Source organism: Somniosus microcephalus, chromosome 3 (assembly GCF_052327205.1).
Source record: "Somniosus microcephalus isolate GS21.2 chromosome 3, FLI_Smic_1.0, whole genome shotgun sequence".
NCBI lineage: Eukaryota > Metazoa > Chordata > Chondrichthyes > Squaliformes > Somniosidae > Somniosus > Somniosus microcephalus.
In genome coordinates, this window is record NC_140989.1 from 224,690,205 (window position 1) to 224,716,954 (window position 26,750).

Below are 26,750 nucleotides of genomic sequence, written 5' to 3' on the forward strand. Positions count from 1 at the left end.
CTTTCCAGAGTGCAAAGAATTGATCACATCAAAAGAGGTGTTGGCTCATTTCAACCCAGCACTACCAATTCGGTTGGCGTGTGATGCATCACCCTATGGTATTGGAGCGGTGCTGTCGCACAAATTCCCAGACGGGTCGGAGAGGCCAGTAGCCTTTGCGTCTCGGTCACTAACCTCAGCCAAGCGCAACTACGCCCAGATTGACAGGGAGGCCCTCAGCCTAGTATGGGGAGTGAAAAAGTTCAACCACTATCTGCACGGGCAGAAGTTCACCTTGCTGACTGACCACCAACCACTTGTCTCCATCTTTAATCCAAAGAAGGGCGTTCCGGTGATGACTGCGCAACGGCTACAAAGATGGTCCCTTTTTCTAGGGGCGAACCAATATGAAATAGAGTATAAGGGCACGAAACAGCATGGAAACGCTGATGGGCTATCACGCCTGCCACTGCCTACTGCGGAGGAAGTACCAGCAGTGGACCCTGTCGAAATATTTTATTCAACTATAATTGAACGCTTGCCAGTAACTAACGCGGATATCGAGAAGGAGACCCGAAATGATCCGACACTGTCTCGGGTATATGATTTGATGGTGAAGGGATGGCCAACACATGGCGACTCACTGTTGCCAGCATTCTCATCCAGAAGAGAACTGCTGTCAGTATGCCAGGGGACATTGATGTGTGGATCCCGAGTGGTAATTCCACCCAAGTTAAGGGAGAGAGTGCTCAATGAGCTTCACGAAGGCCATCTGGGAGGGGTGAAAGTGAAAAGCCTTGCTAGGGCTTGTGTGGTGGCCGGGAATCGATCAACAAATCGAGGACCTAACAAAGAGCTGCTCAGGATGCCAGAAGGTCCAAAATGCACCACCACATGCCCCTCTACACCCATGGGAGTGGCCCTCCTCTCCATGGCAACGGGTGCATATTGATTTTGCTGGTCCATTTCAATGTTCTTAATAGCAGTGGATGCGCACTCGAAATGGCCTGAGGTGATCAAAATGTCCTCCACCACTACGGAGAAAACGATTGCAGTCCTACGGACCATTTTTGCCAGGAACGGCTTGCCAGAACAGATTTGCTCTGATAACGGACCACAGTTTGTGTCCGAAGAGTTTCGGAAATTTATGAGAAGGAATGGGGTAAGGCATTACACATCCGCCCCGTATCATCCAGCCACAAATGGATTGCCTGAGAGGTTCGTACAAACCTTTAAAAAGGTAGTAAGGGCCATATGCGATGACGACATTCCACTGCAGCATAAGGTGGACAATTTCCTGTTAGCCTACAGAAATGCAACACATGCAGTTACCAACCAGACCCCGGCCATGATGTTCTTTAACCGAAGGTTGAGATCTCGTCTGGATTTGCTCAGACCAAATGTACGAAGAAATGTTGAGAATAAGCAATTCCAGCACATCAATGAGAAGCCGACAAGGAGCTTCAATGTAGGACAACCAGTCTTGGCCCGCGACTACCAAACAGAGAAATGGCAACCAGGGACGATATGCACACGGCAGGGGCCACTAATGTACACAGTGGATGTTGGGGAGAACATTGTGAGACGCCATGTCGACCAGATCCTAGCGTCACAGGAATGAGTCAACCCCATGTCTCGCGTACCTGGTGATGAACCCGACATACCGGTAGCATCTACCCCAGAAACAGTAGCATCAGAAGCTGGTGAACTAACCGACGACAGGGGGCCAGAATCGCCTCCGCACCAAGAACAAGGCACTCAGGAAAGGCGCTATCCAGAAAGGATCAGGAAGCCGCCCCAAAGACTGAATCTATAAATGGACTATTTCAGTTAATGTGCATGTTAAAAGTGTTAACTGTTATTTGAATGTTATGGTACTGTTAATCTAAAAGGGGAGGAATTGTAGTGTTTGTACCTTTTAAGAGGAGAACTACTTTTACAGCTCCTGTATACTGTAGTACCGGCAGTGACCACACCTGTATATAAACCCTGAGTAGGGATCTGTACTGTTAGTTTTTAGAATACCCTCATCCAGTAAACACCTGTTGATTGTTCATCTGCAGTCTCCGTCTATTTATTGAAGAACACCATACCTTAAGATTCACGGATTTAACAGCAACCACGTCTCAGTAATGGTTACTAGATCAAACCCATTCATCTTTATTTGTGCCATTTATTCATCTATCTTGTTATGAATGCTTTGTGCATTCAGATATAGCGCTCTTAAATTTAACTTCTTACTATTTTCCCCTGATATGGCCTTCGTCGCTGATGTCCAATTACCATTATTAAATTCTGTCCCTTCCTAACACAATCCGCTTGATTTTACCCCAATTGCTACTCTGCTCTATAGCTTTGATATTTCTCCAGACTTACATACTTGCCCATACCTCAACCCTCCCTCTCCCTTATTAGCTTAAAGACCTATCTACTGCCTTAGTTATTCGATTCGCTTGGGTGAATACCAGCAGGTTATAGGATTACTCCTAGTTACAGGTAGGATATCTGGCCAGTACACCAGTTACATATAGACTGTCAGTGAGTTATAGTAATATTGTTGGTTATGAGTGGAATCTGAGTGTTACCAGTATTACTATTGGTTATCAGTGCAATTTCAGTGAGTTACTGGCGGAATCAAAGTTGTTCCCCCTCTGCGAATCCCTCCCCCATGGTGGTTTTCCCTTCTTCGCCTCCTGGTTCTCGGGACTTCTCGCCCAAAAGCGGGAGCAAAGATACTCAGCTATAGCTGACCCAACCTCTAGGGTAAATGCAACACCATTTGCAGCCACCAAATGATCAGAGGCCAGGCGCTGGAGCACGTCAGGTGATCAAACCTCCAGGAAATGCCTCCAGTCAGAGTCGGCAACCTTTGCATTCTGTAGCGGGTTGCAATTGGTCAGGTCGCCTGCTGCAGTCCCCAGTTGCGGTGGGCAGGTGGTGCTGCTGAGCGTGGCCCGGAGCTGTCAATCATCTGCTGATTGATTGACGGGCAGGATGAGGCGAGCGGCAGCGCTGGGCTTCAGCACGGTCCCCAAGCAAATACTGCGGACCGTGTTCAGGTTAGCAGCGCCAACACCGGGGGGTGGATGCTCAGTTCGCGCTTCGCTCGCGGGCCTGGACCTTAACTCGTGCTGAGGCCGGAAGGAGCTTTTCAATGCACCCATCCCGGCTCCGAGCGCTCCAGTCGGGGATTCCCGAGTAGTCAGCAGACCAGGCCCGGTCCTGGTATAAACATTAAACGCAGAAACGGGCCTCACAGATTTTGGTATTTTTTGCTAAAATGCAGTCGCGGTCCGGCTTTAAGACACAGCTGCCGATTTCCTGGTTTGTTTTGCCTGCTTAAAAACTTAATTTTACTGCTCCCTCTAGCCAGGCTAAAAAAAGTACAGAACCATTGGGCCAGGCTCGCCTCTGTCTGGTTTTGGAGCAGACTGTACAGAAAAACACGTGTTACAGACAGAGGAACAGGAGTAGGCCATTAATCCCCTCGAGCCTATTACATTCAATGGTTAAAAGTCAGTTGTCTCAGATTATAATTCTCTCCATCCCTATTCTGTAATTTGTGTTGGAAGCTCACCAGTACCTGATCAGTTGCCTGCTTGGCCACTGTGTGTGTGAGACATTGAGTGCCAGCAAGGTTATTCGACCGGGAGGGGTGATCTCAGCCCAACCTGACCCTGACCTTACCCGACATCAACACACGCACTTGCCATTAGGTTTAATGGATAGAGATCAGGAGCAGGAATCCTGGTTTATTTTTTTCCTTTCCCTCCCTTGCCCCAGAGGCTCTTAGGCTAATTGTAGTGCCTCCCTCACTACCCCAGCTGGAATAAGCTACCTCAGCACAGACCTGTGACCTTCTGCTGACACTCCTGTGCAGTACTGAGGACCTCCTACGTTGTCGGAGGATCCATCTTTCAGATGAGACGTTAAACCGAGGCCCCGTTTGCCTTCTCAGCTGGACGTAAAAGATTCCATGGCACTATTTTGAAGAGCCATGGAAGTTATCCCCAGTGTCCTGGCCAATATTTCTTTCTTAACCAACATCTCTCAAACGGATGTTTGTGGGACCTTGCTGTGCGCAAATTGACATTTCCCACATGAGAACAGTGACTACGCTTCAAAAGTACTTCATTGGCTGTAAAGCGCTTTGAGATGTCATGCATTGTGAAAGGCGCTATATAAATGCAAGATCTTTCTTTCTATGCCTCAGTACCATGCCATAGGCTGCATTTACCTGTTGAGCTTTCACAGCAAGCAAAAGCTGTATTTTACAATTCTCAGTCTGCACATGTTTCTTCCTATTTACTCTTCACTTTCTATATTGTTCAGTTTTCTTGCCTCTTTCCAATGAGGCTGTGTATTGAACTGTTCTGGTTTAGAATCATTGAATGATACATAGAAACATAGAAGATAGGAGCAGGAGTAGGCCATTCGGCCCTTCGAGCCTGCTCCGCCATTCAATGTGATCATGGCTGATCATCCAAATTCAGTACCCTGTCCCTGCCTTTTCCCCATATCGCTTGATCCCTTTAGCCTCAAGAAATATATCCAACTCTTTCTTGAATATATTTGATGAACTAGCCTCCACCGCCCTCTGTGGCAGAGAATTCCACAGGTTCACCACTCTCTGGGTGAAGAAATTCCTCCTCATTTCAGTCCTAAATGGCTTACCCCTTATCCTTAGACTATGACCCCTGGTTCTGGACTCCCCGGCCATCAGAAACATCCTTCCTGCATCTAGTCTGTCCAGACATGACAGAATTTTATAGGTTTCGATGAGATCCCCTCTCAATCTTCTAAACTCCAGTGAGTATAAGCCCAATCGACACAATCTCTCCTCATACGTCATTCCTGCCATCCCAGGTATCAGCCTGGTGAATCTTCGCTGCACTCCCTCCATGGCAAGAACGTCCTTCCTCAGGTAAGGTGACCAAAACTGCACACAATACTCAAGGTGCGGTCTCACCAAGGCCCTGTACAACTCAAATCAAATCAAATCAAATCAACTTTTATTGTCATTGTTAGTGCACAAGTGCAGTACAACGAAATGTAGGCTTGCGGCTCCCAAGAGTGTACAATTTGGATTAGGACACTTAAACATTTCAACATACATTTGTACATATATATTAGCATAAATATGACCATAATAAAGTGCATCGGCAGATGTGCAGGCTTTAGTGTTTATTTGTGGAGTTCAGTAGGATGACAGCCCTGGGAAAGAAGCTGTTCCTAAATCTGGTCGTATGGGTGCGAATGCATCTGTAGCGTCTTCCAGATGGTAGGAGGGCGAACAGACTGTGGCTGGGGTGGGTAGGGTCTTTGATGATGGACCGTGCCCTCCGTAGGCAGCGTTTCTGATATATATGTTCTATGGTTGTTCCTGTACTCGAACCCTCTTGCTACGAAGGCCAACATACCATTTGCCTTCTTAACCGCCTGCTGCACCTGCATGCTTACCTTCAGCGACTGGTGCACAAGGACACCCAGGTCTCTTTGCACTTCCCCTTCTCCCAATCTATTGCCATTCAAATAATAATCTGCCTTCCTGTTTTTGCCACCAAAGTGGATAACCTCACATTTATCCACATTATAGTGCATTTGCCATGTTTCTGCCCAATCACCCAACCTGTCCAAATCGTACTGGAGTTTCCCGACATCCTCCTCGCAGCTTACCCTCCCGCCCAGCTTTGTGTCGTCTGCAAATTTGGAGATATTACATCCAATTCCCTCGTCCAGATCATTAATATATATTGTGAACAGCTGGGGTCCTAGGACCGATCCTTGCGGTACCCCATTAGTCACTGCCTGCCACTCGGAAAACGACCCGTTTATTCCAACTCTTTGCTTTCTGTCCGCCAACCAGTTCTCTATCCAAGTCAATACCTTGCCCCCACAGCATGGAAGGAGGCCATTCCACCCATTGTGCCTGTGCTGGCTCTATGGTAGAGCTATCCAATTAGTCCCACTCCCCTGCTCTTTCCCCTGTAAATCTTTTCCCTTCAAGTATTTATATAATTCTCTTTTGAAAGTTACTATTGAATCTGCTTCCACCACCCTTTTAGGCAGTGCATTCCAGATCATCATAACTCGCTGAGTAAAAAGAATGTTTCCTCACGCTGGTTCTTTTGCCAATCACGTTAAATCTGGTTACCAAATGTTCTGCCACTGTAAACTGTTTCTCCTTATTTACTAATCAAAACCCTTCATGATTTTGAACATCTCTATCAAATCTCCTCTTAACCTCTGCTCAAAAGAGAGCAACCCAGCTTCTCCAATCTCTGCACATAACTGAAGTCCCTCATCCCTGGTGCATTTCCAGTAAATCTCTTCTGCACCCTCTCTAAGGCCCTGACATCCTTCCTAAAGTATGGTATCCACAATTGAACATAATACTGCAGCTGAGACCTAACCAGTGCTTTTGTACTCTATTCCTCTATTAATAAAGCCAAGGATCCCATTTGCTTTTTTTAACAGCCTTCTCAACTTTCCTGCACCCATTTTAAAATGTACCCTTTAGTTTTCATTCTTCCTACCAAAATGTATCACTTCACACTTCTCTGTGTTAAATTTCATCTGCCACGAGTCTGTCCATTTCACCAGTCTGTCTATCCTCTGAAGTCTGTTACTATCTTCCTCACTGTTTACTACATTTCCGAGTTTCATGTCATGTGCAAACTTTGAAATGATGCCCTGTATACCCAAGTCCAGGTCATTAATATATATCAAAAAGAGCAGTAGTCCCAATACAGACCCCTGGGGAACACCACTGTATACTTCCTTCCAGTCTGAAAAACAACCGTTCACCACTACTCTCTGCTTTCTGTCCTTTAGCCAATTTTGTATCCCAGCTGTCCCTTTAATCCCATAGACTTTAATTTTGCTAACAAGTCTATAATGTGGTACTTTGTCAAACATCTTTTAAAAGTCCATATACACAACATCAACTGCACTATCCTCATCAAGCGTTACTTCACCAAAAAACTTGGTCAAGTTAGTCAAACACGATTTGCCTTTAAGAAATCCGTGCTGACTTTCATTTATTACTTTTCCAAATGCCAATTCATTTTGTCCTGGATTATTGTCTCTAAAAGATTCCCCACCACCGACCTTAGGCTGACTGCCCTGTAGTTGCTGGGTTTACCCCTCTCCCCTTTTGTAAACAGGGGTGTAACATTTGCAAACCTCCAGTCCTCTGTCACCACCCCCATATCCAAGGAGGATTGGAAGATCGTGGCCAGACCATCCGCAATTTCCACCCTTCCCTCAGTAACCTAGGATGCATCCCATCCAGACAGGGTGACTTTTCTACTTTTGAGGACTGCCAACCTTTTCAGTACCTCCTCTTTATCTATTTTTACCCTATCCAATATCGCTACTGCCTCTTCCTTTACTGCTACATTGGCAGCATCCCCTTCTCTAGTAAAGACAGATGCAAAGTACTCATTTAATACCTCAGCCATGCCCTCTGCTCCACAAGAATATATCCTTTTTGGTCCCTAATCGGCTTCCTTTGACTGCCGTTTTACTATTTATGTGTTTATAAAAGACTTTTAGGTTACCTTTTATGCTAGCCGCTAATCTATTCTCATACTTCCTTATTCCCTTTTTTAGATCACCTCTGTACTTTCTATATTCAGCTTGGTTCTCAACTGTATCATGAACCTTACATTTGTCATAAGCCTCCCTTTTCTGTCTCATTTTAATCTCTATATCTTTAGTCATCCAGGGAGCTCTAACACTGGATATCCTTCCTTTCCCCCTTGTGGGAATGTGTCTATTCTGTACCCGAACTATCTCCTCTTTGAAGGCCTCCCATTGTTCAATTACTGTTTTACCTACCAATTTTTGATTCCAATCCACCTAGGCCAGATCCCTTTTCAACTCACTGAAGTTAGCCCTCCTCCAGTTAAATATTTTTATGCATGATTGTTCCTTGTCCTTTTCCATAATTATTCTAAACCTGATGATATTATGATCACTGTTCCCCAAATGCTCCCCCACAGAAACATGCTCCACTTCATTCCCCAGAACGAGAGCCAGCACTGCTTTCTTCCTCTTTGGGCTGGAATCACACTGATCAAGGAAGTTCTCTTGTACGCAGTTCAGGAATTCCTCCCCATCTTTTCCCTTTACACTGTTATTATCCCAGTCTATATTAGGATAATTGAAGTCCCCCATTATTCCCCATTTAGATTGGGATAGCTCATTAACCCACAGGTGCCACTTCTACAACTGAAAATAACTAGTTTGTTAATGCCTTGTACACGCTTAGAGAGGATGCATGTATCCTACCTGTAATGTCTCCGTTTTAATATCATACCCAGGTACACAGACCAAGATAGCGCTTAATATTTCACAAAGATGGGTCTTTTGTAGATATTTTTCATTCATGATTATCTGTCTATTAAAGGGGACACCTGCATAAACCATGAGCCACTTATAAATTGGACACCAAGAACGTTCAAGCTTTCATTTCCCCCCATTGGCCACTGTTGATGCCCATTACAACCTCAAGTGGCTCAGTGACAACGTCACAAGATCTCAGCAACTTATTTGACTGACATGGCAAAAGAAGGCGGTCCTCGTCAAAGACAAAAAAAGACTCACTTTTTCTTTTAAAATTCTATCAGACTGGAGAAATTTTAAGCAGAATAGTGCACCACGTGGGTGCCAGCATAGTACCACATCTATAGAACTCTGGAACCCAACCGGATGTCGTGGGGGGCTGCGGGTGTTACTGGCAGTCGTGTCATTGGGCTAGGAAGTGGAATAATGGTTATCCTGAAACCCTACATAGGAAAGTGCATCTGTTTGGATGTTGGGTGAGGATGGGAGGGTTTGGCTATGTTGTCTTTCATGGTTGAATAGTCTAACAAACATAGTAACCTTAGGAACAGGAGGAGGCCATTCAGCCCCCTCGGGCCTGCTTCACCATTCAGTTAGATCATGGCTGATCTGCACCTCAACTCCATTTTCCCGCCTTTGCTCCATGTCCCTTGATACCCTTACCCAACAGAAATCTATCTATCTCGGTCTTGAAAGCCCCAATTGACCCTCAGCATCCACAGCTGTTTCGGGGAGAGAGGTCCAGTTTCCTACTACCCGTCGTGTGGAAAAAGTGACAACATTCCATTTTTGTAGTGACCACTTGTTTGAGCTGCAGCCTCGAGTAGAGTGTTGGTCACCGCATGAAGAGAGGGTGGGTAATTCGAAGAAAGACAGTGGAACACACTTGTGACTTTGCTGTTAAATGTGGTGGCTTCTGCCTGTATAGATTTGGTTTCATCGCTGCAACCCGTGCTGTCCACAGCAGTAGAAATACTACTGGAGTTACTGGGGGCGGACGGATTGTTAACAGTCACCAGCAGGTTCAGTTTGGTGCTTTAAGCTCCTGTACTAGATTGAATGTAACGTTTAACTCCTTTGCACAGGAGGAATCATTTAGCAAGGAAACTAACTGGACTGGCAGGGATTGGCACGAGCAGTGCCACAGATTCTGGGCATTCATATCAAGCAGTGTTGTGTACCGAGCTGAAGAAGCCACTGGAGGTCCAGCGACTGCCTTCAGTTGCACTCAAGCCCACTGAGGTAAGTTGTGCTGGATGGATAAGTGCGGGTTATTTTAAATAGCTGTTAGCTCTCAGGCTGTTTTAGATCCAAAGCATTTATAGAAAATAAAATGAGACATGCTTATTACTTTTAATGCCCCATGTGCTAAGCAGTAAAATTAACCCGAGTAATGAAATAAAATAACCTGACAACTGGCCCCTATCAACGGAAAACGCTGGAAAAACTCAGCAGGCCAGGCAACATCCGTGGAGAGAGAAACAGGGTCAACGTTTCGGGTCAAAACCCTTCTACAATACTGAGAAAAAAGGGCAGGAAATGAAAAAATTAAAAGGCAGTTTGGGGGCTGGGAAATGGGGGAGGGGATGAAAGAAGAGACATAACAAGGTTGAAGAGCCAAACGGAGATCCCGTCGAAACTGCCTTTTAATCTTTTCATTTCCTGCCTTTTTTCCTCAGTTCTGTAGAAGGGTTTCAACCCAAAACGTTAACTCTGTTTCTCTCTCCACGGATGTTGCCTGGCCTGCTGAGTTTTTCCAGCGTTTTCTGTTGTTATTTCGGATTTCCAGCATCCGCAGTATTTTGCTATCGTATTAGTGTTTGGTTCACTGCCACCCCTCTTCTAGGAATGCCCACCTTGAAGTTCTGCTCTTCTCTTCGACGGGATCTCTGTTTGGCTCTTCAACCTTGTTATGTCTCTTCTTTCATCCCCTCCCCCATTTCCCAGCCCCCAAACTGCCTTTTAATCTTTTAATTTCCTGCCTTTTTTTCTCAGTTCTGTAGAGGGTTTCGACCCGAAACGTTGACTCTGTTTCTCTCTCCATTGATTGTTGCCTGGCCTGCTGAGTTTTTCCAGTGTTTTCTGTTGTTATTTTGGCTCCTATCAAACTCCTTATACTATAATATATTGAATGACCTGGGGTAACTGCCTGCTGAGACTGACACACCAAGCAGTTATCAGAGGCGTGTTGACAGTGTGACTGGGACTGGAGGTGTGTTGACTGTCCATGACTGGGACTGGAGGTGTGTTGACAGTGTGACTGGGACTGGAGGTGTGTTGACAGTGTGACTGGGACTGGTGGTGTGGTGACAGTGTGACTGGGACTGGTGGTGTGGTGACTGGGACTGGAGGTGTGTTGACTGTCCATGACGGGGACTGCAGGTGTGTTGACTGTCCATGACTGGGACTGGAGGTGTGTTGACTGTCCATGACTGGGACTGGAGGTGTGTTGACTGTCCATGACTGGGACTGGAGTTGTGTTGACAGTGTGACTGGGACTGGAGGTGTGCTGACAATGTGACTGGGACTGGAGTTGTGTTGACAGTGTGACTGGGACTGGAGGTGTGTTGACAGTGTGACTGGGACTGGAGGTGTGCTGACAATGTGACTGGGACTGGAGTTGTGTTGACAGTGTGACTGGGACTGGAGGTGTGTTGACAGTGTGACTGGGACTGGAGGTGTGTTGACAGTGTGACTGGGACTGGAGTTGTGTTGACTGTCCATGACAAGGACTGGAGGTGTGTTGACAGTGTGACTGGGACTGGAGGTGTGTTGACAGTGTGACTGGGACTGGAGGTGTGTTGACAGTGTGACTGGGACTGGAGTTGTGTTGACTGTCCATGACTGGGACTGGGGTTGTGTTGACTGTCCATGACTGGGACTGGAGGTGTGTTGACAGTGTGACTGGGACTGGAGGTGTGTTGACAGTGTGACTGGGACTGGAGGTGTGTTGACAGTGTGACTGGGACTGGAGTTGTGTTGACTGTCCATGACTGGGACTGGGGTTGTGTTGACTGTCCATGACTGGGACTGGAGGTGTGTTGACTATCCATGACTGGGACTGGAGGCGTGTTGACAGTGTGACTGGGACTGAAGGTGTGTTGACAGTGTGACTGGGACTGGAGGTGTGTTGACTGTCCATGACTGGGACTGGAGGCGTGTTGACTGTGTGACTGGGACTGGAGTTGTGTTGACTGTCCATGACTGGGACTGGAGTTGTGTTGACTGTCCATGACTGGGACTGGAGTTGTGTTGACTGTCCATGACTGGGACTGGAGTTGTGTTGACTGTCCATGACTGGGACTGGAGTTGTGTTGACTGTCCATGACTGGGACTGGAGGTGTGTTGACTGTCCATGATTGGGACTGGAGGTGTGTTGACTGTGTGACTGGGACTGGAGTTGTGTTGACCGTCCATGACTGGGACTGGAGTTGTGTTGACTGTCCATGACTGGGACTGGAGTTGTGTTGACTGTCCATGACTGGGACTGGAGTTGTGTTGACTGTCCATGACTGGGACTGGAGGTGTGTTGACTGTCCATGATTGGGACTGGAGGTGTGTTGACAGTGTGACTGGGACTGGAGTTGTGTTGACCGTCCATGACTGGGACTGGAGGTGTGTTGACTGTTCATGACTGGGACTGGAGGCGTGTTGACTGTGTGACTGGGACTGGAGTTGTGTTGACCGTCCATGACTGGGACTGGAGGTGTGTTGACTGTTCATGACTGGGACTGGAGGCGTGTTGACTGTGTGACTGGGACTGGAGGTGTGTTGACAGTGTGACTGTGATGCGCCATCAATTACTCAAAAGACTGAGGTTAAGCGAGTAACAACCAGGCTTTTATTAACTAAAGAATGAAGGTCTTGTCTCGAGTGGTCGACCCGTCCAGAATACTAAGGGACTGGGAGGTAGTCACTTATATACCTGGAATAGTGGGAGGAGTCAGCCGAGGCGTGTCCAGACCTGTACCTAGTGGAATACACATACACTTACAGACAGGTATAACAGTGGTTTACCACATTCACCCCTTGTTTAAAAATGAGTCCGGCGGGGTGAAGTGTATTTAAAAGTTCGTGTATTGGAGTCTCTCCGGAGGTCTTATCTGCCGCTGTGATCGACGTGGCGACGGCAGGGGTGGTGGAGCTTCCGGCGTCGCGTCCCGTGTAGACTGGTGCACTGGAGTGTAGTCCTCGTGGGTGACGGGCTCAGGCGTGTCGGCTGCTGGGGTTGGATATCGGGTCATGGGGGGGGGGGGGGTGGTAATGGGTAGTGGGTTACAGCGGTCCCCGAGGGTGCGAGGTCTCGTATGGAGACTGTGTCCTCCCGCCCGTCCGGGCACGCAATGTAAGCATACTGGGGGTTGGCGTGGAAGAGGTCGACCCTCTCGACCAGGGGGTCCGTTTTATTGGTCCTCACGTGTCTTCTCAGTAGTACCGGCCCTGGGGACGTCAGCCATGGCGGTAACGATGTCCCCGATGTGGACTTCCTTGGGAAGACAAACATTTTCTCGTGAGGGGTGGCATTGGTGGCAGTGCAGAGCAGTGACTGAATCGAGTGGAACGCATCGGGTAGCACCTCCTGCCAGCGGGAGGTCGGAAGGCCCCTAGACTTTAAGGCTAGTAGGGCGGCCTTCCAAACTGTTGCATTCTCTCTTTCCACCTGTCCGTTCCCCCGGGGGTTGTAACTGGTGGTCCTGCTTGTGGCTATACTCCTAACAAGCAGGTACTGGCGGAGTTCGTCGCTCATAAACGATGAGCCCCGGTCGCTATGGATATAGCTGGGGAAACCGAACAGGGTGAAGAGGCTGTTCAGACATTTAATGACCGTGGCACTGGTCATGTCTGGGCAGGGGATAGCGAACGGGAAACGGGAGTACTCGTCAATGATGTTGAGGAAGTATACATTGCGGTCGGAGGAGGGGAGAAACCCTTTAAAATCGACGCTCAGGCGTTCGAAAGGGCGAGTGGCTTTTATCAGGTGGGCTCTGTCTGGTCTATAAAAGTGCGGTTTGCACTCAGCGCAGACTTGGCAGTTCTTGGTCATGGTCCTGACCTCCTCGATGGAGTAAGGCAGGTTGTGGGCCTTGATGAAGTGGAAGAACCTGGTGACCCCCGGGTGGCAGAGGTCATTGTGGAGGGCCCTCAGCCTATCGATCTGCACGCTGGCGCAGGTGCCACGCGATAGGGCATCTGGGGGTTCATTGAGCTTCCCAGGCCGGTACAAGATCTCGTAATTGTAGGTGGAAAGTTCGATTCTCCACCTCAAGATCTTGTCATTTTTGATTTTGCCCCTCTGCTTGTTGTTGAACATAAAAGCAACTGAACGCTGGTCAGTGAGCAGGGTAAATCGTTTTCCGGCCAGGTAGTGCCTCCAATGGTGCACAGCCTCCACAATGGCCTGGGCCTCCTTCTCGACCGCGGAGTGTCTGGTCTCCGGGCCCTGGAGGGTTCGTGAGAAGAAGGCCACAGGTCTCCCCGCCTGATTAAGGGTGGCGGCCAGGGCAAAGTCGGACGCGTCGCTTTCCACCTGGAAGGGGATGGATTCGTCCACTGCGTGCATGGTGGCTTTGGCAATGTCCTCCTTGATACGGTGGAAGGCCAAGCGGGCCTCTGCCGTCAGGGGAAAAGAGGTGGACTTGATCAGCGGACGGGCTTTGTCTGCATAGTAGGGGACCCACTGAGCGTAGTAGGAAAAAAACCCTAGGCACCTCTTCAGAGTTTTTAGGCAGTGGGGCAGTGGGAGTTCCATAAGGGGACGCATCCGGTCCGGGTCGGGACCGATGACCCCGTGTTCCACAACACAGCCAAGGATGGCGAGGCGGTCTGTGCGGAATATGCACTTCTCCTTGTTATATGTCAGGTTCAGGAGTTGGGCGGTGTGGAGGAATTTCTCGAGGTTTGCGTCATGGTCCTGCAAGTCAAGGCCGCAGATGGTCACATTGTCTAGGTAAGGGAAAGTGGCCTGCAGCGCGTTTTGATCGACCATCCGGTCCATCTCCCTTTGGAAGACGGAGACCCCGTTGGTAACGCCAAAGGGAACCCTAAGGAAGTGATAGAGGCGGCCGTTTGCCTCAAAAGCAGTATACTGGCGGTCTTCAGGGCGGATGGGGAGCTGGTGGTACGCTGATTTCAGGTCAATGGTCGAAAAGACGCGATACTGCGCGATCAGGTTGACCATGTCAGCTATGTGGGGGAGTGGGTAGGCGTCCAGCAGGGTGTAGCGGTTTATTGTTTGGCTGTAGTCGATGACTAGGCGTTGTTTTTCGCCGGTCTTAACGACCACAACCTGGGCTCGCCAGGGGCTGGAGCTGCCCTCAATAATCCCCTCCTTCAGGAGCCGCTCCACTTCGGTTTTGATGAAAACCCTGTCCCCGGCACTGTATCGCCTGCTCTTTGTGGCGATGGGCTTACAGTCGGGGGTGAGGTTAGCAAACAGTGGGGGGGGGTGGGACTCTGAGTGTGGAGAGGCTGCATCTGGTGCGCGGCGGGCAATTTGGAGGCTGCTGGCTGCGGACTGTGAGTGGGGGGAGGGGGCCACCGTACGCCATCGTAACGCTTTTGAGGTGGCACTGGAAATCCAACCCCAGTAGAACGGCAGCGCAGAGGTCGGGCAGGACCAGGAGTTTAAAATTATTGAACACAGTCCCGTCTACTACTAGTGTCACCACGCAGTAGCCGCCAATGTCCGCTGACTGGGACTCGGAGGCCATAGAAATCCGCTGGTGCGCAGGCAGGACTGGGAGAGAGCAACGCCGCACCGTGTCGGGGTGGATGAAGCTCTCTGTGCTCCCGGAGTCAAAAAGGCAGTTTATTGCATGGCCGTTTACCTTAACGTCCATTTTGGACCGAGCTAGTTGGTGCGGTCTCGTTTGGTCCAGCGTAACAGAGGCCAGCGTAGGGGTCGGTGTGTCGCTGCGGGTATCAGATGGGGGGGGGGGGGGGTTGGCGGCCTGCTGCGTCCCGGCTGGTGTCCCAAGATGGCGGCGTCCATGATTCCCATGTGGCTGGAGTCGTCCAAGATGGCTGCTGCTGCGGTGGTTCGCACATGGCTGGGGAGGCCCAAGATGGCGGCCCGCACGGCCCACACGCGGCGCTGTTGGGGGCCCAAGATGGCGGCTCGCACGGCCCACACGCGGCGCTGCTGGCGTTCGGGGTGGCTTTGGCCTTGTAGACGCTGGTGTAGTGTCCCTTTTTCCCGCAGCCCGAGCAGGTCGCATTCTTCGCCGGGCAGCGCGCTCTGGGGTGTTTGGCCTGGCCACAGAAGTAGCATTTCTGGCCTTGGGATACTGCTGTCTGGCTTTGGGACACTGCTGCGGTAGTTGGGCCGTCGTTGGGCTGTGGCTGGGGTGGCACGGTGCTATGGGGCTGTCCTACCGTGTCCCAGGTTGTCGTTCCCCGCGGCGTCCACGGTGCAGAGGAGTAGGCATCCATGCCCCGGTAGGCTGCGTCCAGCGTTAGTGCAATTTCGGAGGCTTTGTCGAGGGTGAGGTCACTCTGCTCCAGCAGTCGCTGTCGGGTGTAGTTGGACCTGTGGCCCGCTACGAAGGCATCCCGGATCAGTTCCTCCGTGTACGTAGTGGGCATTACCGCCTTACACCCACAGGCCCGGCCAAGCACGGACAGAGCTTGGAGGTATTCCTCAGTCGATTCCCCAGGTTGTTGCTTGCGACTCCCCAGTAGGTGCCTGGCGTATACTTCGTTCACAGGGCGCGTGTACTTGGTCTTGAGGAGCTGGAGGGCGGCTGTGTACGAGGTCGCGTCCCGGATGACTGAGTACACTTGGTGGTTCACCTTGGAGATCAGGACAGACAGTTTGTTCGCATCCGTTACGACCGCAGTGGAGGCAGTCAGGAATGTCTCGAAGCACATGAGCCAGTGAGCAAACTTGGTGGAAGCGTCCGCTTCCCGACTGTCCAGGTCCAGGCATGCTGGTGTGAGGATCTTCTCCATTATAAAAAATTTAGTTAATAAAATTGATGCGCCATCAATTACTCAAAAGACTGAGGTTAAGCGAGTAACAACCAGGCTTTTATTAACTAAAGAATGAAGGTCTTGTCTCGAGTGGTCGGCCCGTCCAGAATACTAAGGGACTGGGAGGTAGTCACTTATATACCTGGAATAGTGGGAGGAGTCAGCTGAGGCATGTCCAGACCTGTACCTAGTGGAATACACATACACATACAGACAGGTATAACAGTGGTTTACCACAGACTGGGACTGGAGGTGTGTTGACTGTGTGACTGGGACTGGAGTTGTGTTGACTGTCCATGACTGGGACTGAAGGTGTGTTGACAGTGTGACTGGGACTGGAGTTGTGTTGACTGTCCATGACTGGGACTGGAGGTGTGTTGACAGTGTGACTGGGACTGGAGTTGTGTTGACAGTGTGACTGGGACTGGAGGTGTGTTGACAGTGTGACTGGGACTGGAGGTGTGTTGACAGTGTGACTGGGACTGGAGGTGTGTTGACTGTTCATGACTGGGACTGGAGGCGTGTTGACTGTGTGACTGGGACTGGAGGTGTGTTGACTGTGTGACTGGGACTGGAGGTGTGTTGACTGTCCATGGAGTACTGTGTGCAGTTCTGGTCGCCTCACTATAGGAAGGATGTGATTGCTTTGGAGAGGGTGCAGAGAAGATTCACCAGGATGTTACCTGGGATGGAGCGCCTCAGCTATGAAGAGAGGCTGGACAGGCTGGAGTTGTTTTCCTTGGAGCAGAGAAGGCTGAGGGGGGACCTGATTGAGGTGTACAAAATAATGAGGGGCATAGATAGGGTAGATAAAGAGGAACTTTTCCCCTTAGTGGGGGGGTGAATAACAAGGGGGCATAGATTCAGGGTAAGGGGCAGGAGATTTAGAGGGGATTTGAGGAGGAACTTTTTCACCCAGAGGGTGGTTGGAATGTGGAACTCAATGCCTGAAAGGGTGGTGGAGGCAGGAACCCTCACAACATTCAAGAAGCATTTGGATGAGCACTTGAAATGCCATTGCATACAAGGCTATGGACCAAATGCTGGAAAATGGGATTAGACTGGACAGGGCTTGATGGGCGGCGCAGACACGATGGGCCGAAGGGCCTCTTTCTGTGCTGTAAAACTCTATGACTCTATGACTCTATGACTGGGTGTGTTGACACTAACTGAGACAAATGACATGCTGATGCTGTGTGATTCCCTGAAGGTGCGCTGAATCTGTTTGACTAAAAATGTCCTGCCTTTTGTCATCAGGTGCGTGTGGATGTTCATTGCTGTGGTGTGAACTTTGCTGACATTCTGACATGTCAGGGACTGTATCAGGAGCAACCTTCGCTCCCGTTCACTCCAGGTAAAGCCAGCTTTGGTTGTGTAAGAACAGAATTCTTGTTACTTTATTGTTTTTCTTTAAACACAATTGGATCCAGGGTTAAGAAGTTTAATAATGCCTGGGTTTTATTCTGGTGAGTATTGTGCATGCTCATTTGAGGTGAATTTAAGCCCGTCTGAAGTTTGTAGCAGGAAAATGCTGGAAATTTCTGTGGCAGTTCCCTGGATTGGCCACCAGTACTTCGGCAGAACTTGCATTTATATAGCGCCTTTAATGTACTAAAACGTCCCATGGTGCTTCACAGGAGTGATTATCAAACAAAATTTGACACCGAGCCACATAAGGAGTTATTAGGACAAATTACCAGAAGCTTGGTCAAAGAGTTAGGTTTTAAGGAGCGTCTTAAAGGAGGAGAGAGATGCAGAGAGATTTAGGGAGGGATTTTCAGAGCTCAGGGCCTAGGCAGCTCCGCTCAGGGTCAGATAGGATGCCAAGGTGATTATCAGTCTTGTTCAGTCTCAGACAGTGGCTAGAGAGAGATGGAGTCAGTGGCTGGGGAATGGAGTTTGTAGCAGGGGCTGAAAACAATGGTTTCGGTCTTCCCAATATTTAATTGGAGGAAATTTTTGCTCATCTAATAGTGGATGTCAGACAAGCAGCATGATAAATCAAAGGCAGTGGAGTGGTTGAGAGAGGAGCTGGTGGTGAGGTAGAGCTGAGTGTCGTTGGCCTACATGTGGACTCTGATTATCTCGCCGAGGGGCAGCATATAGATGAGAAATAGGAGAGGGCCTTAGAGGACTCCAGAGGTAATGGTGCGGGAACAGGAAGAGAAGCCATTGCAGGTGATTCTCTGGCTACGACTGGATAGATAGGAATGGAGCAAGGCGAGGGCAGTCCCACTCGGCTTGACAATGGGGAAGAGGCGTTGGAGGAGGATGGTGTGGTCAACTGTGTCAAAGGCTGCAGACAGATCGAGAGGATGAGGTAGGATAGTTTACCACAGTCAGTCACATAGGATGTCATTTGTGACTTTAAGGGCCATTTCAGTGCTGTGGCAGAAGCGGAAACCTGGCTGGAGAGGTTCAGAAATGCGGTCACAGGAAAGATGGGCACAGATTTGGAAGGTGACAACACATTCAAGGACTTTGGAGAGTAAAGGAATGTTGGAGATGAGGCAGTAGTTTGCAAGGACAGAGGGGTCAAAGGTGGGTTTTTTGAGGAGTGGGGTGATGACAGCAGATCTGAAGGGAAGGGGGACAGTACCTGAGGAGAGGGAACCGTTAACAATATCAGCTAACATGGGAGCCAGTAAAGAAAGTTGGGTGGTCAGTAGTTTAGTGCAGATAGGGTCAAGGGAGCAGGAAGTGGGTCTCATGGACAAGATGAGCTCAGAGAGGGCATAAGGGGAGAAAGGAGAGAAACTGGAGAAAGATGTGAGTTCAGGGCTAGGGCAGGGGGGAATCTTAGAGGAAGTTTGGCCCAGTGGGCTAGGGGAAGGAAGGGAAGTGTCAGAGGCAGCTGAACGGATGGTCTCAGTCTTAGTAACAAACAAGTCCATGAGCTCCTCGCATTTGTTGGAGGTGAGAATGGAGGGGGCAGGGGAGAGGTGTTTAAGAAGACCATTTGTAATGGAGGAGAAGCCAGAGGTTATATTTGCATTCCTGGATGATCCTGGGAGGAGTGAGCCATTTTGCCAGAGGAGAGCAGGACCCAATAGTGCTTTATATGGTCCAGCCAGATCTGGCAATGAGTGGCTAAACCAGTTGTGTGCCATTACCGTTCAAATCTGCGTCCCTTGGACTTAAGGTAATGGAGATGGGGGCCATACCAGGGAGAACGGCCAAGGTGAGAGGGAGTAATGGTTTTAATGGGGATTAGATCATCAAAAGTGATGGTAAGGGTGTGAATGAGCAGATTGGTAGCTGCAGAAATGTTGTGAATGGAGGGCCGAAGGGTAGACAGTCGGAATTTGAAAGTGCTGTTGTAAGTGAATTGCGGGAGAGTTTTTTTCCAGGGGCGGACACAGAAGGAAAGTAGAGTTGGGAAGGAGGATGTGAGTGGAGAGGGATATAAGGAAGTGATCAGAGATGGCCTCTTCTGTGATTGACACGATGGGAGTAGCGAGGCCGCATTGAGATGGCAAGGTCGAGGGGGTGGCCGTGAATATGAGTAGGGGAGTTTATATAGAGGGAGAGATTAAGGGAGGATAGGACAGTGAACTCAGTGGAGAGAGAGCATGATGAGTTGAGCTGGAGGTTGAAATCACCGAGGATGAGAAGTTTCTCGTTATGGAGGCTGAGGGGGGAAAGCAGTGAAGCTATCTCAGTGAGAAACTTGGCGTGGTACTTGGGCGGGCGGTAGAGAACGAGGATTTTAAAGGAGGCGAGAGGGGTGGAACAAGGTGAGGTGCTCAAAGGAGGAGAAGGTGCCAGAGGAGTAGGGGAGGGGGGAACCAAGGTGTGATTTAGTGATAAGGGCCACACTGCCTTCGTGGCGGTTTGGGCGGGGCAAGTGATGGAAGGTATAGCCAGGCAGGGAGGCTTCACTAAGGGGGAAAGGTGTTATCATCCGTCAGTCAAGTTTCTGTGAAGGCCATGATGTAAATGCAATCATCCAGGATAAGCTCATGGATGTCAAGGGCATTGTTCACAAGTGAACGGACGTTCTGGAGGGAGATGCGGAGAGGGGCGGTGATGGCTGATCAGCTGGCAGAGTCCACAGAGTAACCGCTGGGAGGGGTGAGTGGGACAGGAATGAGATTGGCAAGATTAGCCCCCTGTCAGGAAAGGTCAGAGAAACTGAGGCTCTTTGAAAGGAGGCGAATGAGAGGGGGAGTGTGCAAGATATTAAATGGCCTAGATATGTTAAATCTAGAGCACTACCTCAAAGTATGTTAGGATACTGGAACAAGAGGGAATGGGTTAAAACTGATGGAGGTTTAGGACAAATGTCAGGAAGCACTTAATTCAGAAAGAAAGACTTGCATTTATATCGCGTTTTTCACGACCACTGGACGTCTCACAGAATCACAGAATCCCCACAATGCAGATAGAGGCCATTTCGGCCCATCGAGCCTGCACCGACACATATCCCACCCTATCCCCGTAACCCCACGTATTTAATCCCCTAACACTAAGGGTCAATTTATCATAGCCAAATCAACCTAACCCGCACATCTTTGGACTATGGGAGGAAACCGGAGCACCCGGAGGAAACCCACGCAGACACAGGGAGAATGTGCAAACTCCACACAGACAGTCGCCCGAGGCCGGATTTGAACCCGGGTCCCTGGCGCTGTGAGGCAACAGTGCTAACCACTATGCCACCGTGTCTCAAAGCGCTTTACAGCCAATGAAGTACTTTTGGAGTGTAGTCACTGTTGTAATGTGGACAGAGTGATGAACACTTTGAATGGTCTTCTGGGTTCTGGAGGTGATGCCCTTAGTCTCATTCAAGAGTCCATTAGATGACTTGATTGAGGAGGCAGGGGAATGTAAGTTTTTTTTGGCTGGATGAATGAGCTAAAGAACGTAAGAACATAAGAATTAGGAGCAGGAGTAGGCCATACGGCCCCTCGAGCCTGCTCCACCATTCAGAAAGATCATGGCTGATCTTCGACGTCAACTCCACTTTCTCACCCGAACCCCGTATCCCTTGATTCCCCTAGAGTCCAAAAATATTATCGACTCAGCATCCACAGCCCTCTGGGGTAGAAAATTCCAAAGGTTCACAACCCTCCAAGTGAAGAAATTCCTCCTCATCTCAGTCTTAAATGGCCGACCCCTTATCCTGAGACTATGCCCCCTAGTTCTAGACTCTCAGCATTTACCCTGTCAATCCCCTTCAGAATCTTATATGTGCCTCCTTACTTCTAAAATGGGCCAGCCCACTTCTATCTATTGTCTGAATTACCAAGAGTCAAAAAATAAAAAGCAGGACTGCATAAAACCATGTTCTTGGGATAAAAAGTTTCACCAGTGAATAACACTTGTTTTGCAGGAATGGAGTTTGCTGGGTCTGTGCTGGAGGTCGGTCCAAATGTCACAGCTATTCGCAAGGTAAACATTTAATGGTGTCTTCTGACGCCTTGTGTTCCTCTAACGTGTGTTTGGTGGCTGAATGGACGGTGTGGTTTGGTGCTAAGCTGGTACGGTACAAGGTCCCCAGGTTTGTTTCCCGGCCCTTGCTCAGTCAGGTCTCACCTGCCAGGTGTTGCAGTTTGCCCCAGAATCGGGTGGGGTATGGGGGGGCGGGTGGAACCAACCATGGCTCCTGCTTCCGATTACAATCTATTTGAGCTTCTGATGGAAAGCGTGCGTTTGTGGGAGTCGTGTGAGAAATGTGACTTGAGCTCGGCGGTGATATCTTCACCCCTGGTGCTGAAGAACCAGCTGATGTTCACAGTCCAGGCTCGCACATTAGGAATGGCCATTTGGGTAAAGTTCAGGCGTGCTGCCGGTATCTGTGGAACTATTCCCCATTGAGAATCAACACCTTCAGGAGTGAAGAGGAGAAATTTGGGGGTGGGGCGGGGGGGGGAGTCTCTTTCTCTGATCTTGGATGTTAATGGATTCCTTCTATTTTCTTGTAATTTTCAGTGCTTTTGTAAAATGGATTGGGTGTAATTGACTTTTTTAATGTTTCATTTCCCACTTCATGTTTCATTAGTGGCTTTTTCTCCAGTGTTACTGTTAGATTATTTTTTAAAGAAGAGATGTATTTTTAATAGCAACAAAACATCAGTAATTTGATATAGCAATTTGAAAATATTTAACCTGAGTGTTCAGAACATAATTTGAAGAGACAGTGTTTGTCTAGGCATTATGCACCAAATGAATATTACTAGAAAAATACTGATAAATATTTAGTTTAAAAAGAAAATTGATTTGGAATTGCATTCAGCATCAGTAACTTGTCCTCCAATGCAATGAGTTGGTGCATTGGAGTGCCAGCATGCCATGCCATCTGTAACAGAGTTTCTGGACTGTATGCAGCCCAAGCTCTTTTAACGTGTGACATTTATACTGCATTCTGTTCAGGGAGACCGTGTGGTAGGTGTGAGTTCCACTGGGGCAATGGCAGAACAGTGCGTCGTTGACCACAAGGTAAGTGCTACGGAACGCCAAAGGTGCCTGGCAATGATGGCACTTCTGTTCACAGAAAGTAGTGATTTAATGTGTCTTACGGTGGGTGCGGAAGTGGAGGGGTGGTGGATGGGAAAAGAACAGTTAGCTAAGGACGTGTATGGTTGTATGGATTAAATACTGCTAGAAGTGGGAAAGCACATGTCCCAAACAGCCTACGTCCCCAGGAATCATGAGGACATAAGTTAAGTCAGTGCCTCTGTTGGGGTTTGGGCTTTTACTCAACATCTTTCTCATGTTCTCACTTAGACTACAGCTTGCACAAGTCGAGGCTTCTTTGAACTGAAACCTGTTGTGTGCGAGTTAGCCTAGGTTTAATAATTAACCTTAAATTGTGATAAATTGCCTTCTGGGAACACATGGGATGCCCACCATGTTCTCCAATTACCTCAGAGGGCATAAGAGTAACACACTGCTAGATCACTGCTTACAGGCTAAAAGTCATTGTCCAAATTTAATTACACATAAAATAATATATTGAAGCAGAAAGGTCGGCAAGATACTATTCGATACAATACTTAATGAGAGAATGAGTGAGATCATAGGAGGGAGTTATACCCTTTATCATTTAATCTCCTTTAACACACCATGTACACTCTACCCTATCGTGGGCTCGACTGCACCCATTTAATCTCCTGAAGGAACATTTTATATAAATTACCAAAAGTAATCCAGAAAAACTCCAAAATATATTCATCCAACCCATAAGCCTTGGCTCAGTGGGCAGCACTCTCGCCTCCGAGTCAGAAATTCATGGGTTCAAGTCCCACTCCAGAGACTTGAGCACTAAATCTAGCCTCACACTCCAGTGCAGTACTGAGGGAGTGCTGCACTGTCGGAGGTGCCGTCTCTTGGTTGAGACGTTAAACATCTGCCCTCTCAATTGGATGTGAAAGCTCCCATAACACTATTTGAAGAACAGCAGGGAGTTATCCCAGTCTGGCCAATAATTATCCCCCAACCAACACCACCATAAACAGATTATTTGGTCACTTATCTCACTGCTGTTTGGCTGCTGCGTTTCCCTACATTACAACAGTGATTACACTTCAAAAAGTACTTCATTGGCTGTGAAGCGCTTTGGGGCGTCCTGAGGTTGTGCAAGACTCTATATAAATGCAAGACTTTCTTTGTTCTTTCTTCAGTCTGCTGTTCTGCACAGACGTGCATCCTCCCCCTTCCCCGGCCCCAGCACACACGACGTTGTGTTTGCTCACCTCAGTCTATAAACAATCTCCATAAACTTCAGTCCCATTCTCAGTCAAATATTTTCCTACTTTTTTTTGGGAAGGTGTTAATTAGTACGACGTGAACTGATTTTGCTGGGAGCCTGTATCCACTAGGCTGAGGGGGAGAGAGGGAGGTGAAGAGAAACTCTTCTGATCTTAAGTCTGGCTTGAGGCTTGTTCATTTAAACCTATAGTTCTGTACTCGCACTCTGCCAGCTTGGCTTTCCTGTATCCCATTTAGAAAACGTAATAACTTCAGGTCATGAGTACCAAAAATTGAAAGGAATTCTCCAGGTAAGGTAGACTAATGACCATATCCTACTGTTTCCATTGTAGTAATATGGCCCCATAGCTACACTTTTGCTTTCAGGTGAAAAAAAAATCAGGTTCTAAAAATCGGCTTACCTGCGTCTGGCGTCCATCCTGCAGTTGATTCTATGCTTTAAGTATTGTGGTTCATGGTCGAATGGCACTGCATTCCTTCCCCTCATTCCCAACTGCTGAGCACGCTTTCCCATAATGGTGAACAGAAGCGTATCTCCGAGAGAAAGCTTTCAAAGCTGTTTTATGAACTGACTGGTGCCCTAGGATGCTAGCGGTTCTGGTCTGAACCCACGGGATGTGAGAAAGGCCAAGGTGACGAGCTTCCAGAGGTGAAATCACCTGCCCTTCTCACAGCACGATTTACATTGTTAACTCACCATACAGAGGTTAACAGAATATGTTGGAGCTGTTAATAGAGCATTTGCTTGTTAATAAAAACTTAAAGAAAAAATTTGATTTGAGAGCATTAAAAATGGACTGCATATAGTGACACTGCAAGTCTTGGGCAGAATCGCCCCTGGAGACCGCACTGCTGTAAGTGACTGGGCTTGATATTACCCACATAATTCGTATTCTGTAAATATCCTGCACTCACTGCATTTTGGTGGCGAAGTAATCCTGCTGTACTCGGGAGACTCACAAGTCCTGCCCCGCATCCAACTCATTGGATGACACAGTGGTGTCAATATTCACTCTGTTAAAAATGACTGATGCAGTTTCTGCCCCCCCCCCCCCCGCCAAACTCAAACTCCCACCGATGATCTGGTAGTTAAAGGTCCGACTCAGTGTTGCTGAGTCTGGGCAGCAGTGGTGGCATTTCAATTGGCCTCAACATCCCTCTCGACTTGAGTGCCGGAAAAAGCAGTTGGGGTTCCTGCTCCTGACTGCAATCCAGTAACCTCTTGTTATAAAGTGGATGCTTTTACAGCTGAATAGCCGGTCGGCCTTTGACGTCCAGGATGATGAATGAAGAATAACCACTTGGGCAAATGGAACCATACACCAGAAAGACTGACCGTGTACAGGAGGGGAGGGGGAAAAAATTGGGAAAATGCCCTAGTGGGTACGGTGTTGCACCCAGCAGGAGGCGGTTAGGTGACATACATGCAGGCTTGGCTTATGTGCGAACCTGACTTGCCTGAAATCCCTACAGATGCTGTGGCCCATCGGAGAGGAGATTTCCTACGAGGTGGCCGCTGCATTACCGGTATCGTACGGCACGGCGATTCTGGCACTGCAGCACCGAGCGAAGACACAGCCAGGGTGAGAGGCCACTGTATTCGATTGTAGCTCAACTTTTGTGTGATTGTCAACAGGGACTGGTGGGACTGCGCAGTAGGTCCATCAGCACCTGGAAAGAGAACAGGCGGGCTTGTGTCTCAGCTGTGGACCTTTCGTCACTGCAGGTTGTGAGGAAAACTCTGCACCCAAAACAGCTCATCTTTTCTCTTTTACACGTGCAGGCCCAGCACTACTTGATTTTATTTCAGTTTCCAACATTTAGCAGTTTTATTCTTTGTATCTTATATATGTGAATGAAACTACAGCACAGAAGGAGGATAATCGGCCAATCGTGCCTGTGCCGGCTCTTTGAAAGAGCTTTGTAATTAGTCCCACTCCCCCTGCTCTTTCCCCATAGCCCTGCAGATATTTCCTTCTCAAGCATTTATCAAATTCCCTTTTGAATCTGCTTCCACCGCCCTTTCAGGCATTGCATTCCAGACCATCATAACTCACTGGGTAAAAAAAAATCCCTCATCTCCCCCCTGGTTCTTTTGCCAAATACCTTAAATCTGTGTCCTCTGGTTACTGACCCTCCTGCCAGTGGAAACAGTTTTTCCTTATTTACTCTATCAAAACCCATCATTATTTTGAACACCTCTATTAAATCTCCTCTTAACCTTCCCTCTTGTAAGGAGAACAATCCCAGTTTCTCGAAGTCTCTCCACGTAACAGAAGTCCCTCATCCCTGGTACCATTCTGGTAAATCTCCTCTGCATCCTCTCCAAGGCCTTGACACCCTTCATAAAGTGTGGTGCCCAGAATTGGCCACAATACTCCAACTGAGGTCTAACAGGTGTTTTATAAAGGTTTAGCATAACTTCTTTGCTTTTGTACTCTATGCCTCCATTTATAAAGCCTATTTTAACAGCCTTCTCAACTTGCCCTGCCACTTTCAAAGAGTTGTGTACGTGAATTTAGAAAAAAACAATAACCGTCCCAGTCTGGAATTGCAGGATATTTCACTGCCACGTTTGGTTTTACTATTTCAAGTGTATTTTTTCAGTGTTCTCCCTCTCCTGGAGACGGTGCTGGGGTCCAGTACCTCCCCAAATGGCCATTCTTGAATGATGAAGTTTTCTTTTCTTCTCTTTCCTTCCTGCAACACTGGGTGCAGTTCCCTCTCCAGTACCTCAC

General features: G+C 48.5%; 1 protein-coding gene across 3 annotated transcripts in view; it reads left to right on the forward strand.

The window, feature by feature from the left end:
• Positions 1-2,829: 2,829 nt before the first annotated feature.
• Positions 2,830-26,750, forward strand: part of gtpbp3 (GTP binding protein 3, mitochondrial) — a 46,452-nt gene continuing 22,531 nt past the window's right edge. The window contains exons 1-6 of one of the 3 annotated variants that reach the window (XM_085982186.1): positions 2,830-3,038; positions 9,414-9,570; positions 17,557-17,653; positions 21,635-21,693; positions 22,675-22,740; positions 25,486-25,595. In XM_085982186.1, coding sequence (XP_085838312.1) covers positions 2,974-3,038; positions 9,414-9,570; positions 17,557-17,653; positions 21,635-21,693; positions 22,675-22,740; positions 25,486-25,595 — 554 coding nt within the window. In that variant the 5' untranslated portion in view covers positions 2,830-2,973. Of the gene's footprint in view, positions 3,039-3,064; positions 4,904-9,413; positions 9,571-17,556; positions 17,654-21,634; positions 21,694-22,674; positions 22,741-25,485; positions 25,596-26,750 lie in introns of those variants that run through there. The other 2 variants (XM_085982187.1, XM_085982185.1) reach the window with 2 other exon arrangements.